The sequence below is a fragment of the Danio rerio genome, chromosome 12, assembly GCF_049306965.1.
Source record: "Danio rerio strain Tuebingen ecotype United States chromosome 12, GRCz12tu, whole genome shotgun sequence".
Taxonomy (NCBI): domain Eukaryota; kingdom Metazoa; phylum Chordata; class Actinopteri; order Cypriniformes; family Danionidae; genus Danio; species Danio rerio.
This window is the reverse complement of record NC_133187.1, coordinates 46,726,359-46,745,000: the sequence shown is the minus strand read 5'-3', so window position 1 is coordinate 46,745,000 and position 18,642 is coordinate 46,726,359. Positions and strand designations below refer to the sequence as shown.

The 18,642-nt window shown below is 36.3% G+C and overlaps 1 protein-coding gene across 3 annotated transcripts in view; it reads left to right on the top strand.

Moving 5' to 3' along the window:
• Positions 1-18,642, top strand: part of dock1 (dedicator of cytokinesis 1) — a 525,870-nt gene that overhangs the window by 285,490 nt on the left and 221,738 nt on the right. For all 3 annotated transcript variants that reach the window (XR_012387688.1, XM_073917871.1, NM_001110011.1), the window contains 2 exon segments: positions 1,713-1,814; positions 2,858-2,952. Coding sequence is in view for 2 of the 3 variants with exons in the window: in XM_073917871.1 (XP_073773972.1) it covers positions 1,713-1,814; positions 2,858-2,952 (197 nt within the window). In the remaining variant the exon portion in view is untranslated.

Here is an 18,642-nt window from a genome sequence, read left to right as displayed (position 1 = left end):
TTATTTTGCTTTATTTATTTATTTTTGCACATAACTAACAAAGTTCCTAAACTTTTCAAAGTTAAAGATATTAATTATCATTTTTAAAATGCATTGTAAATGTACAATCTATTTTTATTTATTTACTTTTATATTTGTAAATTTTAATTCTCTTCTTGAAAAATGTGAAATGCTAGTAAGTAAATGTTAGTTATGTTTTAAACGTAGGTTATTCAAACCAAAAGTTGTATCTTTTAATGCTACAATTAACTAACTTAGATTTATATGCATCTATTTTGTTGTTTGTCATTTGAAATATTGTTATGTGATGTTGCTAAAGGAACAATAATGTAAAGCCCCGTTAATAAATGATTTATTTAAAGAAAGCCTGCTTTCCTTTATTATTATTATTGTTATTGTTATTATTATTATTATTATTATTATTATTATTATTATTATTATTATTATTAATATTATCATTGTTATAATTTTATAACAATTATAATTTTACTTTTTATAGCATACACTGCTTTTATACTGTACGTAATTTCTACATTTTCATCTCTTACTCGTATGTTATTAATATTACATATATGATATTTGAATGTAAAGCAAGTTTCTGCAGGTATTGTGACGTTTTCTAATAAGCTGCACTTATTGGACTCCCACTTCTTTTTGTTTTTTTTGTGCTTTGAATGTTAAATGAGTTTTTCCTCTCCATTTCATTTCTTCGCATTTGGTTTCTGGTTAATTGCATGTTATATTGGTCCCAATTCCCGAATGTGGGAATGTAGAAGTATCATTCAACTCCCACTCTGTGTGTGTTTGGTGGCTGTAATCAGTTCACAGAAATATTGCTGTCAAACCCTCACATGCTGTTAAAGGACCCCTGAAGTACCTTAAAATGCACAGCGTTGTCAGATATGACTTGCATTTAAATAAAACATGAAGGCCTGGGTGGGGTTTTGGGGTTTCTTTTTCTCAATGGTACGACTAATAAACATGGAGGAGTTCAGATCCTCACTCTGTCAACTAGCGTTTATTGTTTTTTAGTTTGTTTATTGTTTGTTTGCTAATGTTTAAAAGAAGTGCAGGATTTAAACTGTGTTTTGTTCTGGGCAGTCAGATGCTAATAGAGAGCATTTGATTGGGCAGAAGATTTGATGAGAAGCTGAAATGTGGAGTGATGTCGTATCATTGATTGGTTGAAGTGAAAATTGCATGTTTATATCTACACAAAGTGAATTTGGTCTTCATTTTTGGAGCACACTATCTAATAGATATTTGGATTCAGATGTCAGGGATACTTTATTGAGAAACACTTTTTGGGATTGTTTTTTTTTTACCCTTATTGAGTGACAAAGTGTGTATGAGTTCATCTTATATGTCCCCACTAGTTTAGCAATACCAGTTTTTTATTTATTTTTATTTTTTATTTTTTATTTAGCTTTCCATTACAAAAATGGCTCATAAATCAGACAGAATGATGCATTTTGGAAATGTATAAGTGCAGATTATTTCCTCTGAGGAATGTGTTTAGGGGTAGAAGAAGAGAATATTCAGATTGTACAGTATAAACATCAGTATGGCATATACTGTATGGGAAATCCTCGTTAAGATAGCTGGCTGTGTGTGTTTGAAAGGTTTATGGCCCTGTGATAGCAGCTCTTTAATGTTTGATGGACAGGTGCTTTTCTGTTTCTGATTATCTGTGTGTGTTTCTCTCTGTGCAGGGCAGTTTTGTGGCCTGTATGACCGGCACACTACGGCAGATGGACGACTATCACTACACACACCTCATCAGCACTTTTGGGAAGATGCGCACAGACGTGGTGGTGAGTTTACAGCTTTATGCTAAGAGAAACCTCTGGAGGAATGAGTTTTCTTGTGATTACTATTATTATTGTTGTTGTTATTGGATATAGATAGCTAAAGATATATAAATATATATTTGACTTATTTCATATTTTTTCAAAATTATTTCCCAAATTACAAGTTTCACTTCTAAAATTAAGAATTTACAATTGTTTAGCTTAAATAAGCTAATGCTTTTTTTATTTATTTATTTATTTTAATATTTTGTTTTATATTTTAGATATTTTGTTCTTTATTTTATTTCATTTTATTTTAATATTTATTTTGATAATTTATTTTGCTTTATATATTTTTTATTAATTTATATATATATATATATATATATATATATATATATATATATATATATATATATATATATATATATATATATATGATAATTTGTTTTATTTTATATATTTTTTGTTTTAGTTTGTTTTTTTAGATATGTTATGTTTTATTTTGCTATATTTTATTTAATATTTTTTTTTTATTTTGGTACTTTTTTATTTTATTATTTTAATGTTTATTTTAATAATGTATTTATATATACATTAATTTTTTGTTTATTTTATTATTTTTTATGCTTATTTTATTAACTTATTTTATTTTATATATTTTTCTATTTTATGTTATTATTAATTTTATTTTATGTATATTTTAATAATGTGATATTTTATATATACATTTTTTTATTTTGTTTTGTTTTATTATTTTTTATGTTAATTTTGATAATTTGTTTTTTATATTTATTTTGATACTATATTTAAAAAAATTTTACTTTTATATATTTTTTTATAATTTTTTTAATCTATTTTTAATATTTTTATTAATGTTATGCTTTATTTAATTTTAGATTATATTTTATTTTTTACTTTAATTTTATTATTTTTTTATTTAATTGTATTATTTTTAGGATTTTTTATTTATTTTAATTTATAAATATTTTTATATGTAATTTTATTTTATTCTCCAAATTGTTTAAATGTTGGTTTAATCCAAAACTCTCTTGACTCTTCTCCAGGATTTCCTCATGGAGACGTTTATCATGTTTAAGGACCTGATAGGGAAGAACGTCTATCCTGGAGACTGGGTTATAATGAACATGATGCAGAATAAGTAAGTGAATGTCATTTAGTACTGTAAAGTGTTGTGAAGTATTGCAGATTGTGTCTCATATCTAAAGGCTATACTGTTTTTGTGTCTTGTTTTAAGTTTGTGCAGTTGAAAACTTTGTCTCCTCTTCCGCAAGTTAATTGGCTTCAGCGAGGTTTCATTTTGCCTCAAATGAACTAGTTGAAATACAGCTCATTTAGGCATTCTCAGGTATTTGTCAAGTTTGGAGTCAGCTGTTTTCCAGCAGTTTTGCAGTGGAGCGACGTCAGAAATGTGCAGTCGTGTTGGAGCTCTGCTTACATTATCTCTCTCTCTCTCTGCCTTCAGCACAAGCTGCAGTTGCTTAGAAACCGCAGTCAGAAATGGCCAAGAATGTGTTTGCGAATGTTTTTTTCTTTCCCCCATCAGTGCAGCATCAGTTGGTGTGTGTCAGGCATGTAGCGTTCCTGCGTGTGCACCTGTGTGTTCGCTCTGTTCTCGCTCCATCACAAGTGTGGCGGCTGCTGAAATGAAAGCCATGAATTATGAATCTGTGTGTGTGTGTTTCTCTCTCTTGTTGTGTTTTGTTTTATTCATGCCTCTTTTCTCAACTCTCTGCCAAAGCGCGTCCAGCGTGACTGTGAAGATGAAGGTTTAGCGCTCTTTCACAGCCAGCAGGAAGTCAGACCTGAGTTTCCTGTCGCTGACTTGGAGTTTTTCTGAGCGTCCCTGATCCGAGTGAACTCTATTCTCATTTCACAGCGTAATTAGCATATTTTGCTAAGGCAAGCATGAGGGGGTTTTATGCTTTAAATTGTGTTTTGTTACGTAAAGGTGTACTTTTACTAACCTCAGACCAATTTGTTAATTATAAAATGGCTGAAAAGCAGCCTACAGACTTGTGTTGTTGGAGAGAATTGAGCTGTGCCTCGAGAATTCACAGAGATTGAAGGTTGAATTGTCTTTATTGAACTAAAAACATCCTGAAAACTGTGATAACTGCATTATGCTATGATGTTAGGTTTTAGGTGTAGGGGTAAACGTTTATTTTGTGAGTTATTTTGTGTAAAGTGTTGGCAAAAGACCAAACAATAATAAACTCCTGTCAAAGAAAGTGAATTTATTACACAGACTGAAATCAAATAAAACTAGGGACGCAACGGTATCAGAATTTCACGGTGCGATAATACCTCGGTATGAATGGCACGGTACGGTATTTATTAAATAATTTACAGGAAAACAAAACTAATGAAAAGACTCGAAAAAAGTGCCAAAAGTGTTTATTTACCTTAGCTATGAACATATCAATGACATACAAATTAGCCATCTATCTGTAAGTTTCGAAACAGGAACTTCAATTTTTTTTAATTTTAATAACAAAAAACTATTAAACCATATAAAAAAATAAAGTTTCAATTTAGTATTGTTGAAAACTCATCACATTCAACATTTAATCACTCACTCACTTAGATAGAGATGGGTTTTTAAGGAAAATGATCATATAACTATAATCTGGTAAATGTCTGGGCATGTCCCCTGCAACAGAAAAAAACCCTCTCATTTGGGACTGAGGTTTCTGGGACAGAGAGATATGATTTAGCCAAGGTTGACAGCAGTGGGTAACGCTGTGCATTGTCTTTCCACCACTTGAGAGGACAAGCCATGATTGAGATAGAGGTCTCTTTGCAGTACAAGTCAATGTCTGCATCAATCTAACAAGTGTGCTGTGTTCTGCAGTCCCCATGACTGTTTTTAGTCGTATTCCCCGACTTATATTTCACCACAGTCTGGCAGTGCCTGCATACTGTTTTTTTCTTTGTCTGTCACCTTTTCTACTTTTTCGTATCTTTTTAGAAAGAAACCGAAATGCTTCCACACATCCGATTTAAAACCCGCTTTAGGTTCGATCATTTCCAGCTCCTTTTCTTCCCCGCTACTAGCAGAACACTCCATTTCCGCATTACTGGATCTGTAGTGACAAAAGACCGCAAAGGATGATGCCCACGCCTAGGCTGATGGGAATTGTAGTTCCCGCTACCTCCCGTTCACTTCATTCACCTAAGCAAACTTTTCTCAGAAATATAGTTTTATTGAGTCATGCGCCTACGGTAATATTGAAAAAAAATGACTATTGCAGTATGACGGTATTTACAATGTTGTTACATCCCTAAATAAAACTCAATAGATTATTAATATAACATAGATGTATAGATCAGGGGTCACCAAACTTGTTCCTGGAGGTCCGGTGTCCTGCAGATTTTAGCTCCAACCCTAATCGAACACACCTGAATGAGCTAATCAAGGTCTTACTAGGTACACTTGAAACACCCAGGCAGGTGTGTTGAGGCAAGTTGGAGCTAAACTCTGCTGGGACACCGGCCCTCCAGGACCAAGACTGGTGACCCCTGGTATAGATAGATAGATAGATCAAGAAACTGTGGTTCACTTATTTTAGCAGATGCATAGCAACCTGTTATAATAGCATAGCAACACCTTGGCACAGAACAACAACCTAGCTACCAACACAGCAATAACCTAGCAACCGGACAGCGATGCTCCAAAGTCTCTGTTTTTTTATTCAGAAACTGTGTTTCACTTCACTTAAGCAGCTGCATAGCAACCTATTTTAACAACATAGCAACATCCTGGTCAGCACAGAACAACAACCTAGCAACCACACAGCAACAACCTAGCAACCACGTAGCAATTCTCTGAAGTGTCTATTATTTATTTAGAAGCTGTTGTTGACTTCACTTCAGCAGCTGCATAACAACCCATTTTATCAACATGGCAACACCCTGGCCAGCACAAAAGAACACCCTAGCAACCTCACAGCAACAACCTAGCAACCACACAGCAATGCCTTAAAGTCTCTAATTTTTCTTCTGAAACTTTGGATAACTTTACTTTCAAAGCCGCAGAGCAACCCATTTTAGCAACACAGCAGCACTGAAAAACAACCTAGCAACAACAACCTAGCAACCACACAGGAACAACCGAGCAAACACAGCATAGCCCCAAAGTCTCTAATTTTAATTCAGAAACTCTGGTTGACTTCAATTTTGCAGCTGCATAGCAACTTATTTTACCAATATAGCAGCACCGTGGCCTGCACAGAAGAACAGCCTAGCAACCAGATAGTAACAACCTAGCAACCACAAAGCATTGCTTCAAAGCCTGCAATTTTTTATTAAGAAATGGTGGTTGACTTTACTTTCGTAGCTGCATAGCAACCCATTTTAACAACATAGCAACATCCTGGCCAGCTCAGAACAACAACCTAACATCCATACAGCAACAACCTAGCAACCACGCAGCACAATGCTCCAAAGTATATATTTTTTTTTTTCAGAAACAGTGGTTAACCTCACTTTAGCATCCGCATAGCAACCCATATTACCAACAAGGCAAAACCCTGGCCAGCACAAAAGAACAACCTAACAACCTTACAGCACCAACCTAGCAACTACACATCAATGCTCTGAAGTCTCTAATTTTTGTTCTGAAACTGTGGTTTATTTCATTTTAGCAGCTGAACAGCAACTCATTTTAACATCATAGCAACACCCTGGTCGGCATAAAACAACAACCTAGCAACCACACAGCAACAACCTAGCAACTACACAGCAATGCTCTGAAGTCCCCAACAGAAAACGTGGCTCATAAAACAAAATAACACTAGTAGCTGTATAGCAACCGATTTGAACAACATAGCAACACCCTGGTCAACACAGAACAACAACCTAGCAACCTCACAACACCAACCTAGCAACCTACACAGTTTTTTGTTCAGAAACTGCAGTTCACTTCACATTCACAGCTGCATAGCAATCCATTTTAACAACATGACAACACCCTAGTCAGAAAAAAACATCCTAGCAACCACTTAGCCACAACCTAGCAACCACTCTAGCAACCACACAGCACCAACCTAGCAACCACAAATCAATGCTCCAAAGTCTTTAATTTTTATTAAGAAACGATGCTTGACATCACTTTCAGCTGCGTAGCAACCCATTTTAACAACATAGCAACACCCTGGCCAGCACAGAACAGCAACCTAGCAACCACATGCACCAACCTAGCAACCACACAGCACAATGCTCTAAAGTATCTTTTTTATTTTTTTAGAAACGGTGGTTGACTTAACTTTAGCATTCGCATAGCAACCCATTTTACCAACATAGCAACACCCTGGCCAGCACAAAAGAACAACCTAGCAACCTCTCAGCAACAACCTAGCAACCACACAGCATCAACCTAGCAACCACATAGCAATACTCCAAAGTCTCTAATGCTTATTCTGAAACTGTGGATTACTTCACTTTAGCAGTTGCATAGCAACCAATTTTGTTAACATAGCAACACCCTGGCCTGCAAAAAACAACAACCTAGCAACAACCTACACATCAATGCTCTGAAGTCTCTGATTTTTCTCCAATACTGAGGTCTGGTGTTGTAAATAAAGTAGGCTGCTGCTCTTCAGGTGTTCAAAGAAAGCAGGGATGTAAGATCACACAGATGCTGAGTTGTTTTCCATTCTCTCTCTCTCTCTCTCTCTCTCTCTCTCTCTCTCTCTCTCTCTCTCTCTCTCTCTCTCTCTCTCTCTCTCTCTCTCTCTCTCTCTCTCTCTCTCTCACTGCTGTGTCTGTAGACATGAAACGTTTAGATCCTCTGTGTGATTGATATCCCTCCGCTGTGGAGATTGTGTGGGGTTTTGTGTTGTGCCGTGTCCAGGTTTGATTGGCGCAGAGGTCGGGGTTCAGTCTTTGATATTGGGATTGGTGGAGTCTGGCAGTGCTGATGGAAGGATCCTCCATGTGAATCCCATCCTGAGCGCCGGGAAGTGGAGTCAACAGGTGCATCAGGCTGCAGAGAGTGCATGTAGAGCCGCTCTCTCTGTAACTCAGTGGGCGACATTGATGGAGGCGGATAAACGCTTGTTTGATGTGCCCTACTGTTCATTTGTTCCCCGCATCTTTCTCTGACTCCCTTTCAGACGGACAGAGAGGATGCACAGCAACTCAAAGCACAAAAAAAAATCTGATGATATAACAGGGTGCTTTATTGTACTTGTCATACCAAACATTAAATAATAATAAATACATTAAATATTAGGTTGATTTAAATTGATATATTTTAATATTTATCTATTTTGGAGCTGGGCAAACATTTTAGTTGCATCCAGAATTAAAGTGTGTTTTGACATAATATATGTGTGAATTATGCAGTTTATTTGGTACGCCTTATTAGTACCAGGTTGGACCCCCTTTTGCCTTAATAACTGCCTTAATCCTTTGTGGCATAGATTTAACAAGATACTGGAAATATTCCTCAGAGTTTTTGCTCCATATTGACATGATAGCATCACACAGTTGCTGCAGATTTGTCGGCTGCGCATCCATGATGTGAATCCTCCGTTCCACCCCATCCCAAAGGTGCTCTATTGGATTTAGATCTGGTGACTGTGGGGGCCATTTGAGTACAGTGAACTCATTGTCATGTTCAAGAAAGCAGTCCGAGATGATTCACGCTTTATGACATGGTGCGTTATTCTGCTGGAAGTAGCCATCAGAAGATGGGTACACTGTGGTCATAAAAGGATGGAGATTGTCAGCAACAATTCTCAGGTAGGCTGCGGCGTTCACATGATGCTCAATTGGTACTAATGGGCCCAAATTGTGCCAAGAAAATATCCTCCACACCATTCCACCACCACCACCAGCCTGAACTGTTGATACAAGGCAAGATGAAGCCATACTTTTATGTTGTTGACACCAATTTCTGACCCGACCATCCGAATGTAGCAGCAGAAATGGAGACTCATCAGAGCAGGCAACGTTTCTCCAATCTTCTATTGTCCAGTTTTGGTGAGTCTGTGTGAATTGTAGCCTCAGTTTCCTGTTCTTATCTGGCAGGAGTGGCACCCCGTGTGGTCTTCTGCTGCTGTAGCCCATCCGCCTCAAGGTTGGATGTGTTGTGTGATCAGAGATGCTCTTCTGCATACCTTGGTTGTATCGAGTAGTTATTTAAGTAACTGTTGCCTTTCTATCAGCTGGAACCAGTCTGGCCATTCTCCTCTGACCTCTGGCATCAACAAGGCATGCCCACAGAACTGCCGCTCACTGGATATTTCCTCTTTTTCAGAACATTCTCTGCAAACCCTAGAGATGGTTGTGCATGAAAATCCCAATAGATCAGCAAATTAAATGACTTAAATTGAAGTTGTACATTAAATCAGGTTAGTTTTATTTAAGATTTTATATTTATTTAACATTAAATATTTTTAATAGACACATAGTTATTTAAATTTCACTTAAATGTGAGTATAATATTAAAACTAGTATAATTAACAAGTTTGATATATTTAATATATTGATATATAGTTTGATTGATAAGTCTAAATAAGTTCGACTGCTTCTTGAAATAAAATATCAGTTTCATTAAAAACAAATATGTTTATTACAAATAAATATAAAATTATTCATTCGTTCATTTTAATTCAGCTTAGTCCTTTTATTTATTAGGAGTCACCACAGCGGAATGAACCGCCAACTTATCCAGCATATGTATTACACAGCAGTTGACCTTCCAGCTGCAACCCAGCACTGTGAAACACCCACACACTCACATTTACACATTCACTCACTACAGGCAATTTAGTGAATCAATTCCCCTAGAGCGCATGTGTTTGGACCGTGGAAACCAGACACCCAGAGGAAACCCAAACCAACAGAACAGGCAAACTCCACACAGAAATGCCAGCTGACCCAGCCAGGACTCAAACCAGTGACTTTTTTGCTGTGAGGTGACAGTTCTAACCACTGAGCCACTGTGCCACCCAATATTAAATTAAGCGTTAGGATAATATACAGATGAAGTATGAATTATTAGTCATCATCAAGTATTTCCCAAATGCTGTTATACGATTAGCCACAGAACAGACCATTGTTCTCCAATGACTTGCCTAATTGCCCTAACTCGTCTAATTAACCTAGTTAAGCCTTTAAATGTCACTTTAAGCTAAATACCAGTGTCTTGAAAAGTACCTAGTCAAATACTATTAATTGTCATCATGGCAAAGATAAAATGAATCAGTTATTAGAAATGAGTTATTAAAACTATTATGTTTAGAAATGTGTTTAAAGTGTTTGTCTACACTCTCAGAAATAAAAGTACGCGAACCGTCACTCGTCCATATTGGTACTTCAAAAGTATATATTATTACCTAAAAAAAATTAAGAGGAATACTTGTACTTTTTAGTAAAAAATGGCTGTGATTTCAACGGTAAAAAACTGTAAAAATGCTACAGAACAAATCTGTAACCTGGTTAATGGTATGTTTCCTTAATATAGACAGAAAATAACCGTAAATTCACTTTCCCAGAATTCCCTGCATGGCACATCACTTTTTATGCATTTTGTTGACATTAATATGGATCTTTTTAGTTGTTTCCCCGTCAGTTGTGTACATTAGAGATTTATGTTACATCTAATGTTGATAAACAATGTTTATTTCATGACTTTAATTTCATGCGTGTTACCATACTGATAGTAGCTGTGTGACTGACACTGAGCACCTTCTATATGCCGATACTGTTTTCTGCTTGTGGGAAAAGTTGATTGTGATGTGCTTTGGCTCATTATGTAACTTCCTCATCACCACCTGCATGTGGATGTGCTAACATGTCTAAATGTTTAACAAAAGATGTGTAAATGTTGATCATTCAAAATACAGACATTTTACCTCTATAAATTAATAAAATACGGTAGTTTACTGTAAAAATGAAAAATTACTTTCATGGTTTGTACCGTGTTTTTAACTGTAAAGTACTGGCAGCCACAACTGCTGTTTTTTTTTTTACAGTAAATTTTACGGAATTATTTTTTACAGTGTACTAATATGTACCCTTAGGGCAGTGGTTCTCAAACTGTGGTACGTGTACCACTAGTGGTACGCAGGCTGCCTTCTAGTGGTACGCAGAGTAGTCCAATATGTCATGTGCGTGCAACATACAGTATATTTAAAAATGTATCAAAAATGGTTCATATGTATATATGATGACATATAGCCTATATTTATGAGGTCCAAGCAACATTTTGGTTGGTGAACAGGTTTTGATGAATAGGATATTTTAGGTTAACACTTTACATTTAAGTACAGGAGATTTTTTTTTTGACTTTTTAAGAACAGTAGCCTACCATTTTAATGAACTTTTAATAGCACATTTCAATTTAAACATTGACATTTTATTTTGTTTGTTTGTTTTTTTACATATAAGCACAGCAGTGTTAATGTTCAAACTATTTATAAGGTTTAAAGTGGCTGATAATAATAAATATTCTTAATCATAGTAATTAATCTTCCACGTTTTTAAACTGTGCAGAGCTGAAGCTGCTTAATTAGGCCTATTATGCTACTGTATTTCAATACTGGTCATATGGTGGTACTTGGAGGGACAATTTTTTTTCTGAGGTGGTACTTAATGAAAAAAGTTTGAGAACCACTGCCTTAGGGTATTAATATTGACCTTTTAGGTACAAATTTGTACCTTTCAAAAAAAGTACCACCCCAGTGAAAACTCTTATTTCTGTGTGTACAAAGCCTTCAATTTATGTTTTCACCTTTATTATGAATACTTAGTGTGTTTGATATGTCTGGATATTGAGTTCACACTCCGTACGAAAAGATTCAATGGATGCTTTTCGCTTCAGCGTCTTGTTGTGCTGTAAATATATGCTCTTTATGGATTCTCTATTATTTGTGTGAACAGAATCCCTCTAACACACCTGAAGCTGTGTTTCTGCTCCTCTCGGGATGTGATTAACACCTTCAGTCACATTGATCACAGTGAATACAGCGGAGACTGAATAAAGACACCTGCGCTCGGCTAATGGACAGCACTAGATTACATTCCACGTGATGCTGAAGTGTTTGTGCTGATCAGCTGAAATAACGCTCAAATTAAAGTCAAATCCAGATTCGACTTGTTTTTGGTTGTCCGTAGCAGTATGGGAGTCTTAAAGGGACAGTTCTCCCAAAACTGAACATTCTGTGATCATTTACTCTCCAAACATGTTAGTGTTTCTTTCATTTGTTAAACACAATATATTTTGAAAAAAAGCTGTAACCATTGACTTATATATATATATATATATATATATATATATATTTATAGCATGGTTACAGGGTTTCAGCCTATTCTAAATATCTTCTTTTGTGTTCAACAGAAGACAGAAACTCTAAACGGTTTTGAATCACTTGAGGAAGATTAAATAGTGTCAGTTTTGTATCTTCGTTTTTTTGGTTGAACTGCAACTTATCTGTCAGCTAACATTCTATCATGCTGTGTTCACACCAGACGTGGCATGCACGGATAAAATGCACTATTCGCGCATGAATAAACGCGTAAACATTTTGAGATTACTCGCTTCATTCGCGCGTCTAATTCACTCCACAATAGATGTGGATTCATGTGATGAGCAGGGCTTCTGTCTGCCTGGTTACTCTAGCTTTGTTGCTAAATGGCTAACTTAGCTTTTATTGAGATAATAGCTGTGCTTTATGTGCTTTGGGAAGGCTGAAAAACAGCATAGATTTGTTCGGCGATGTGTCTGAACCCACTAGATCCTCATCAGGAGTTCATCAACTCCTCCAGAAACTTTACATGGACGATGGAGCTCAGCTTCTGACTGAGCCCAGCCCAGTTTGATGAGCTGTTGTCTGGCGTCAGCAAAATGATTTCTCCTCAGGACACCAACAACAGGCGCTATGTCATAATCACGCCCCCTACAAGAGCAAGCTCAGGATTGGTTGACGTGGCACAAATGTCAGCTGAAGTTCAGATTTTAAGCAATTTGCGCGATTAAAAATGTGCAAAACGCTCAACTCACTGCCCTTCATTCATACAAATTGCTCAATTTGTGCCACCTTAAGCCTTATTCACATTATGAGGGACTTGCAGAGGCAAAGTTACAAGCAACCATTCATTTCAATGGAGAGCAAGCGACTTTCGATGACCTCCATGTATACTCGAGTGAAAGTGACCAATGGTGACCAGGTGGGTGTGTCGAGCTACACGACAAAGTTGAAGACCCTTCAACTTTATGCAAATGAAGAGCGACTTTCTTGAACGACAGCCAACAGAAGCACCAGTAGAGCTCACATGATCCCGTCAGCTCGCTCAGGGGCAGGTTGTGTTCATGCTGTATATATCTACACGAACATGCTTTTGCAGCAGGTCGCCAGCCAGAGTGACAGTCAGCTACTAAGTTGCTGCTAGTGTAAATGAGTTTGAAGCTTCATCTGCGTCTGGTGGGAACGTGCCATTAAACATCGCATTTACAGTTGAAGTCAGTTATCAGCCCTCCCGAATATTTTTGTCCTCAATTTCTGTTTAACGGAAAGAATTTTCTTCACATTTCTAAACATAATAGTTTTAATAAACTAATTTCTAAATAACTGATTTCTTTTATCTTTGCCATGATGACGGCACATATTAAAAATATTGAATATGTAGAACATATAAAGATGTAGAATAATATAGATATTTTTCAAGATACTAGAATTCAGCTTAAAGTGACATTTAAAGCCTTAACTAGGTTAATTAGGCAAGTTAGGGTAGTTGTATAATGATGATTTGTTCTGTAAAGTATCTAAAAACGATGCTTAAGGCGGCAAATAATTTGACCTTAAAATGCTTTTTTTATTATTGAAAACTGCTTTTATTCTAGCCAGTAAAACAAATAAAACTTTCTCCAGAAGAAAAAAATATTATAGGAAATACTGTGAAAAATGATTTGCTCTGTTAAAGGGCCATGAACCCCCACCCCTCGTTTAGTTTTTTTTTTCCCCAAAAATGCTTCCTGATGCGCGTGGAGCGCATTGAGCAGAGGGAGGAGTAGGTGTGGCTTTTGTCAGTTGGCTTACCAGCTCAAGATTAAAAAAAAAAAATTCTGATATAAAATGTGATGAGGTGCATGCTTTTATAGTTTACAAAGGTAAAATGCAGAGAAATAAACAGTAAGTAATTTAATTTAATAAAAGACAATTTTTTTCTGAGGTGGTACTTAATGAAAAAAGTTTGAGAACCACTGCCTTAGGGTATTAATATTAACCTTTTAAGTACAAATTTGTACCTTTCAAAAAAAGTACCACCCCAGTGAAAACTCTTTATTTCTGAGAGTGTACAAAGCCTTCAATTTATGTTTTCACCTTTATTATGAATACTTAGTGTGTTTGATATGTCTGGATATTGAGTTCACACTCCGTACGAAAAGATTCAATGGATGCTTTTCGCTTCAGCGTCTTGTTGTGCTGTAAATATATGCTCTTTATGGATTCTCTATTATTTGTGTGAACAGAATCCCTCTAACACACCTGAAGCTGTGTTTCTGCTCCTCTCGGATGTGATCAACACCTTAAGTATCTAAAAACGATGCTTAAGGCGGCGAATAATTTTGACCTTAAAATGCTTTTTTTAAAATTAAAAACTGCTTTTATTCTAGCCGAGATAAAACAAATAAAACTTTCTCCAGAAGAAAAAATATTTTAGGAAATACTGTGAAAAATTATTTACTCTGTTAAAGGGCCATGAACCCCCACTTCGTTCAGTTTTTTTTTTTTTCCAAAAATGCTTCCTGATGCGCGTGGAGCGCATTGAGCAGAGGGAGGAGTAGGTGTGGCTTTTGTCAGTTGGCTTACCAGCTCAAGATAAAAAATAAAAATAAAAAATCTGATAAAAAATGTGAGGAGTTGCATGCTTCTATAGTTTACAAAGGTAAAATGCAGAGAAATAAACAGTAAGTAATTTAATGCCCTGCTACACACACCATATTTGTAATTTCATATAATACATAACCTCAATTTGAAGAAAATCATGCTCATAAACACTATAAAAGAAGAGGACTTCTCTTCTTCTTAAATCCTCAGGTCTGAATGCAGACAAAGTGGATAGCAGCAGGTCGTTTTCCCTGTTCCAACCAATAGGCCTGCTAGTAATCTGTTTGATTTTAAACATAGGTGAACACAGCAGCACATTTATAGGCGATGTGTCTGAATGGTAACAAACTCAACTTATAAAAGACAAAGTCCGCTATTCTCCAGTTCTCGTACTGCTCTCCCGACAAAAGTGCTTTCTGCACACAAACAGCTTTGCTGTATCGGCCCTAACAGCATTGCGGGGAAAACCATACAACAAACCCCATGGAACATGAAAACAAACACATACGATCCTTCATGATCGGCTACATACTGCGTACTGCTGTTTCACAGCTTGGCAGGTCTGTGGTCCACTTTGGTGTCATTTGAATGCATGTGCAGTCATGAATAATTAATAAGCAGCATCTTCTCATAGGATAAGAAAACTCCGCTATGAATAATAATGAGAAACCGATGCGTCGTTACTCCACTAGCAGATTTGTGCTACGTCACCGATTTTGATCCCGCCCCAAAAATAATTTTAAACCCGGAAGATGAAATTAGCTGACTAAAGCCCAAAGATATCCAGTTTTCCCCACAATTAAAACAGATGCTAGCATTGTCTTAATTGATGCTCAAGACACAAATCTGTTAAAATCTCAAAAAAAAAAAAAAATACTCAAGGATATCTTGAACCTTTGAACATTATTAGGTAAATATTTGAAAAGGAAAAAGAAATGGCTGAAGGTCTAACCGTAGACTTCAATTTTATGTAATATTTAGTATTAAGTAATATTAAGTATTTAAAATGTGCAGTTTCTAGTGTATTTAAAGAAGTTTGCCATTATAAAACTGTTCTCTAGGTGTATAAATATTTGTGAAAGCACATTCGTAGGAGTCTGTTAGTCTGTGGATTCCAGCTTTACAGTACAGTGTGAATATTGAAAGTGTTTTCAGAGTGTTAATATGCATTCACAGAGCATATCCCAGGACCTTTATGCATAGTAATTCTTTCTCTCTTGCATAAAACAGAAAGATCACAAGCGCTCTCATTTCTTATCTGCAGTGACTTGGCAGACTTTGAATCTTAATTTTAAGATAATTCCGTGTGTGAGCTGCCATCTCTGATCTGTGTTCACCTCCGCTTTCAGGGAAGTGTCCCAAAATTCGTCTAAAATATGATCTTTTTAAGTTTTAAACATTTATTTTTTTCTTATTCCGAGACCTGCCATCTCTCCATCACGTCTGTCATTAAGTATGAATAACACCTGCTGATGGAGTTGCTTTAGCACTCAGTTAATTATAGTCATTATGCAAATCAGGTAATGCCACAGTCAGCCCATAAGATTCACTTCACACTCTAATGTGTCCTGACATACGTCTTATACATACTAAAATAACTCATTTCCATTTTTGGTGATTGAAATCAGGGTTATTCCAACAAATATTGATTTCTTAAAGTGATAGTTCACCATAAAATAAAGCAAAATACTTATTATTTACTCCCCCTCAATGAGTTCCAAACCTTTATGAGGTTCTTTCATCTATTGAACACAAGATATTTTTTTGAAGGAAACTGTAGACCTGTAACCATTGACTTTCATAATAGGAAAAACAAATACTGTGGAATTCAATGGTTACAGGAGTCAACATTCTTCAAAATACCTTCTTTTGTGTTCAACAGATGAAATAGACTCAAAGCTTTGAAACTAGTATGCGTAAATGATGAGAATTGAAATGTCTGTGTGAACTATTCAGTATATGTAGTATAATTGAAATTAACAATCCATAACTACAAGTGTTTGCGTCCAAGCAATTGTAAACATATACAGTTACAAATGCTGTCTTTTTAGAGATTGAGACTGACATTTTAGCACAATTTGTGAAAAATGTCCTTATTTTAGACTTTTATTTGGGAAAGCAATTATTTTTAATGGTTTTGTTTTTCTTTTAGTAGTTTAAAGATTGCAAACACACGGTTAATGCAGTTAAATCATTTTAGTAGGTAAAAGATAAGTAGATGGATGAATGGATGGATTGTAGGTAGGTACAAACATGAAATGGCCTGCACAGAGTCCAGACCTGAATAGTAGGTACAAACAAACACGAAATGGCCTGCACAGACTCCAGACCTAGATTGATAGCAAGTACGTACTTGTGCATAAACACAAAATTGCCTGCAGAGTCCAGACCTAGATTGATAGTAAGTTTGTATTTACGTACGAACACAAAATGGCCTGCACAGAGTCCAGGCCTAGATGGATATTGAGTTAGTATGTACGTACAAACATGAAATGGCCAGCGTAGAGTCCAGACCTAGATAGTAATTAAGTACTTACATACAAACGCAAAATGGCCTGCACAGAGTCCAGACCTAGATAGATAGTATGTACATATGTATGTATAAACACGAAATGGCCTGTAGAGTCCAGACCTAAATAGATAGTAAGTTCGTACGTACAAACTCAAAATAGCCTGCATAGAGTCCAGACCTAGATAGATAGTATGTACATACGTATGTAAAAACATGAAATGCCCTGTAGAGTCCAGACCTAGATAGATGTTAAGTTTGTATGTACAAACAGGAAATGGCCTGCACAGAGTCCAGACCTAGATAGATGGTGTGTACATACAAACACGAAATGACCTGCACAGAGTCTAGGCCTATATAGCTAGTATGTTCATAAGTATGTATAAACACGAAATGGCCTGTAGAGTCCAGACCTAGATAGATGTTAAGTATGTATGTACAAAAACGAAATGGCCTGCACAGAGTCCAGAACTAAATAGATAGTAAGTTTGTACGTACAAACTCGAAATGGCCTGCACAGAATCCAGACCCAGATAGATAGTAAGTACTTGTGCACAAACACGAAATGGCCTGCTTAGGGTCCAGACCTAGATAGATAGTAAGTTTGTATGTACATGAAATGGCCTGCATAGAGTCCCGACCTGAATAGTTTGGGATCACCTAAAGAGAAAGATATTACAACATGCAGTAAATCTAAAGAAGAAATTTGGGATGTGCTGAAAGATGGACATTGATTAAACCCAATAAATCTTCAGGAGAGTTTTATTAAAACAGTTCAAGATATGCCCGTCACTTTTGCTTAAAGGGCCATGAAACCCCCTCGTTTCAGCAGGATGTTTTCACACCTCTACTTTGGAAAAAGTCTGAAAAGTGGGTGTGCCCAGCTCTGTTTAGGGGGGAGTGTCGGAGGAACTAAAGTGGGATGGTGTGGGATTGTCTATTTGGGCACGCACGAGTTTCAGAGTCAAAACACACACACACACACACGGGAGATGATGGTGAAGGGATGGTGTTTACATGGACATCTGTAATCGAATTATTTAATTTAATAATTTAATTTAATAAGTAATCGAATTTTTTAATGGTGGACTGTAACTGCAGTTTGGCTCTTTCATTCTGGGAATTCATTTATGCCCCTCGCGACAAACAAGATATTTTATTCGAGGAACTGCTCTAAGCGTGTATTTTTCATGAAATTTTTGATACAGCAAGGCAAACGAGAGAAAAAAACGCATTTCCCGGAAACTTAGATGCACACAGCAGGTAGTGTCAGAAAGCCGCGTGTGTTATTCCGGTCACAAAATGCGGTGAAAATCCTACACGAGGTTAAAGTTTGGTTGTGGTGCTAACATGTTTACACTCGGTGCAATAGTTAACTTAGTTCGATACGAACAAACTGAATAAACAGAGCACTGGTCGCTCACTTACCAAATCTGTAGAGACAGGACAATCACCAGCAACTAGAGCCGCGTCTTTATTAAGA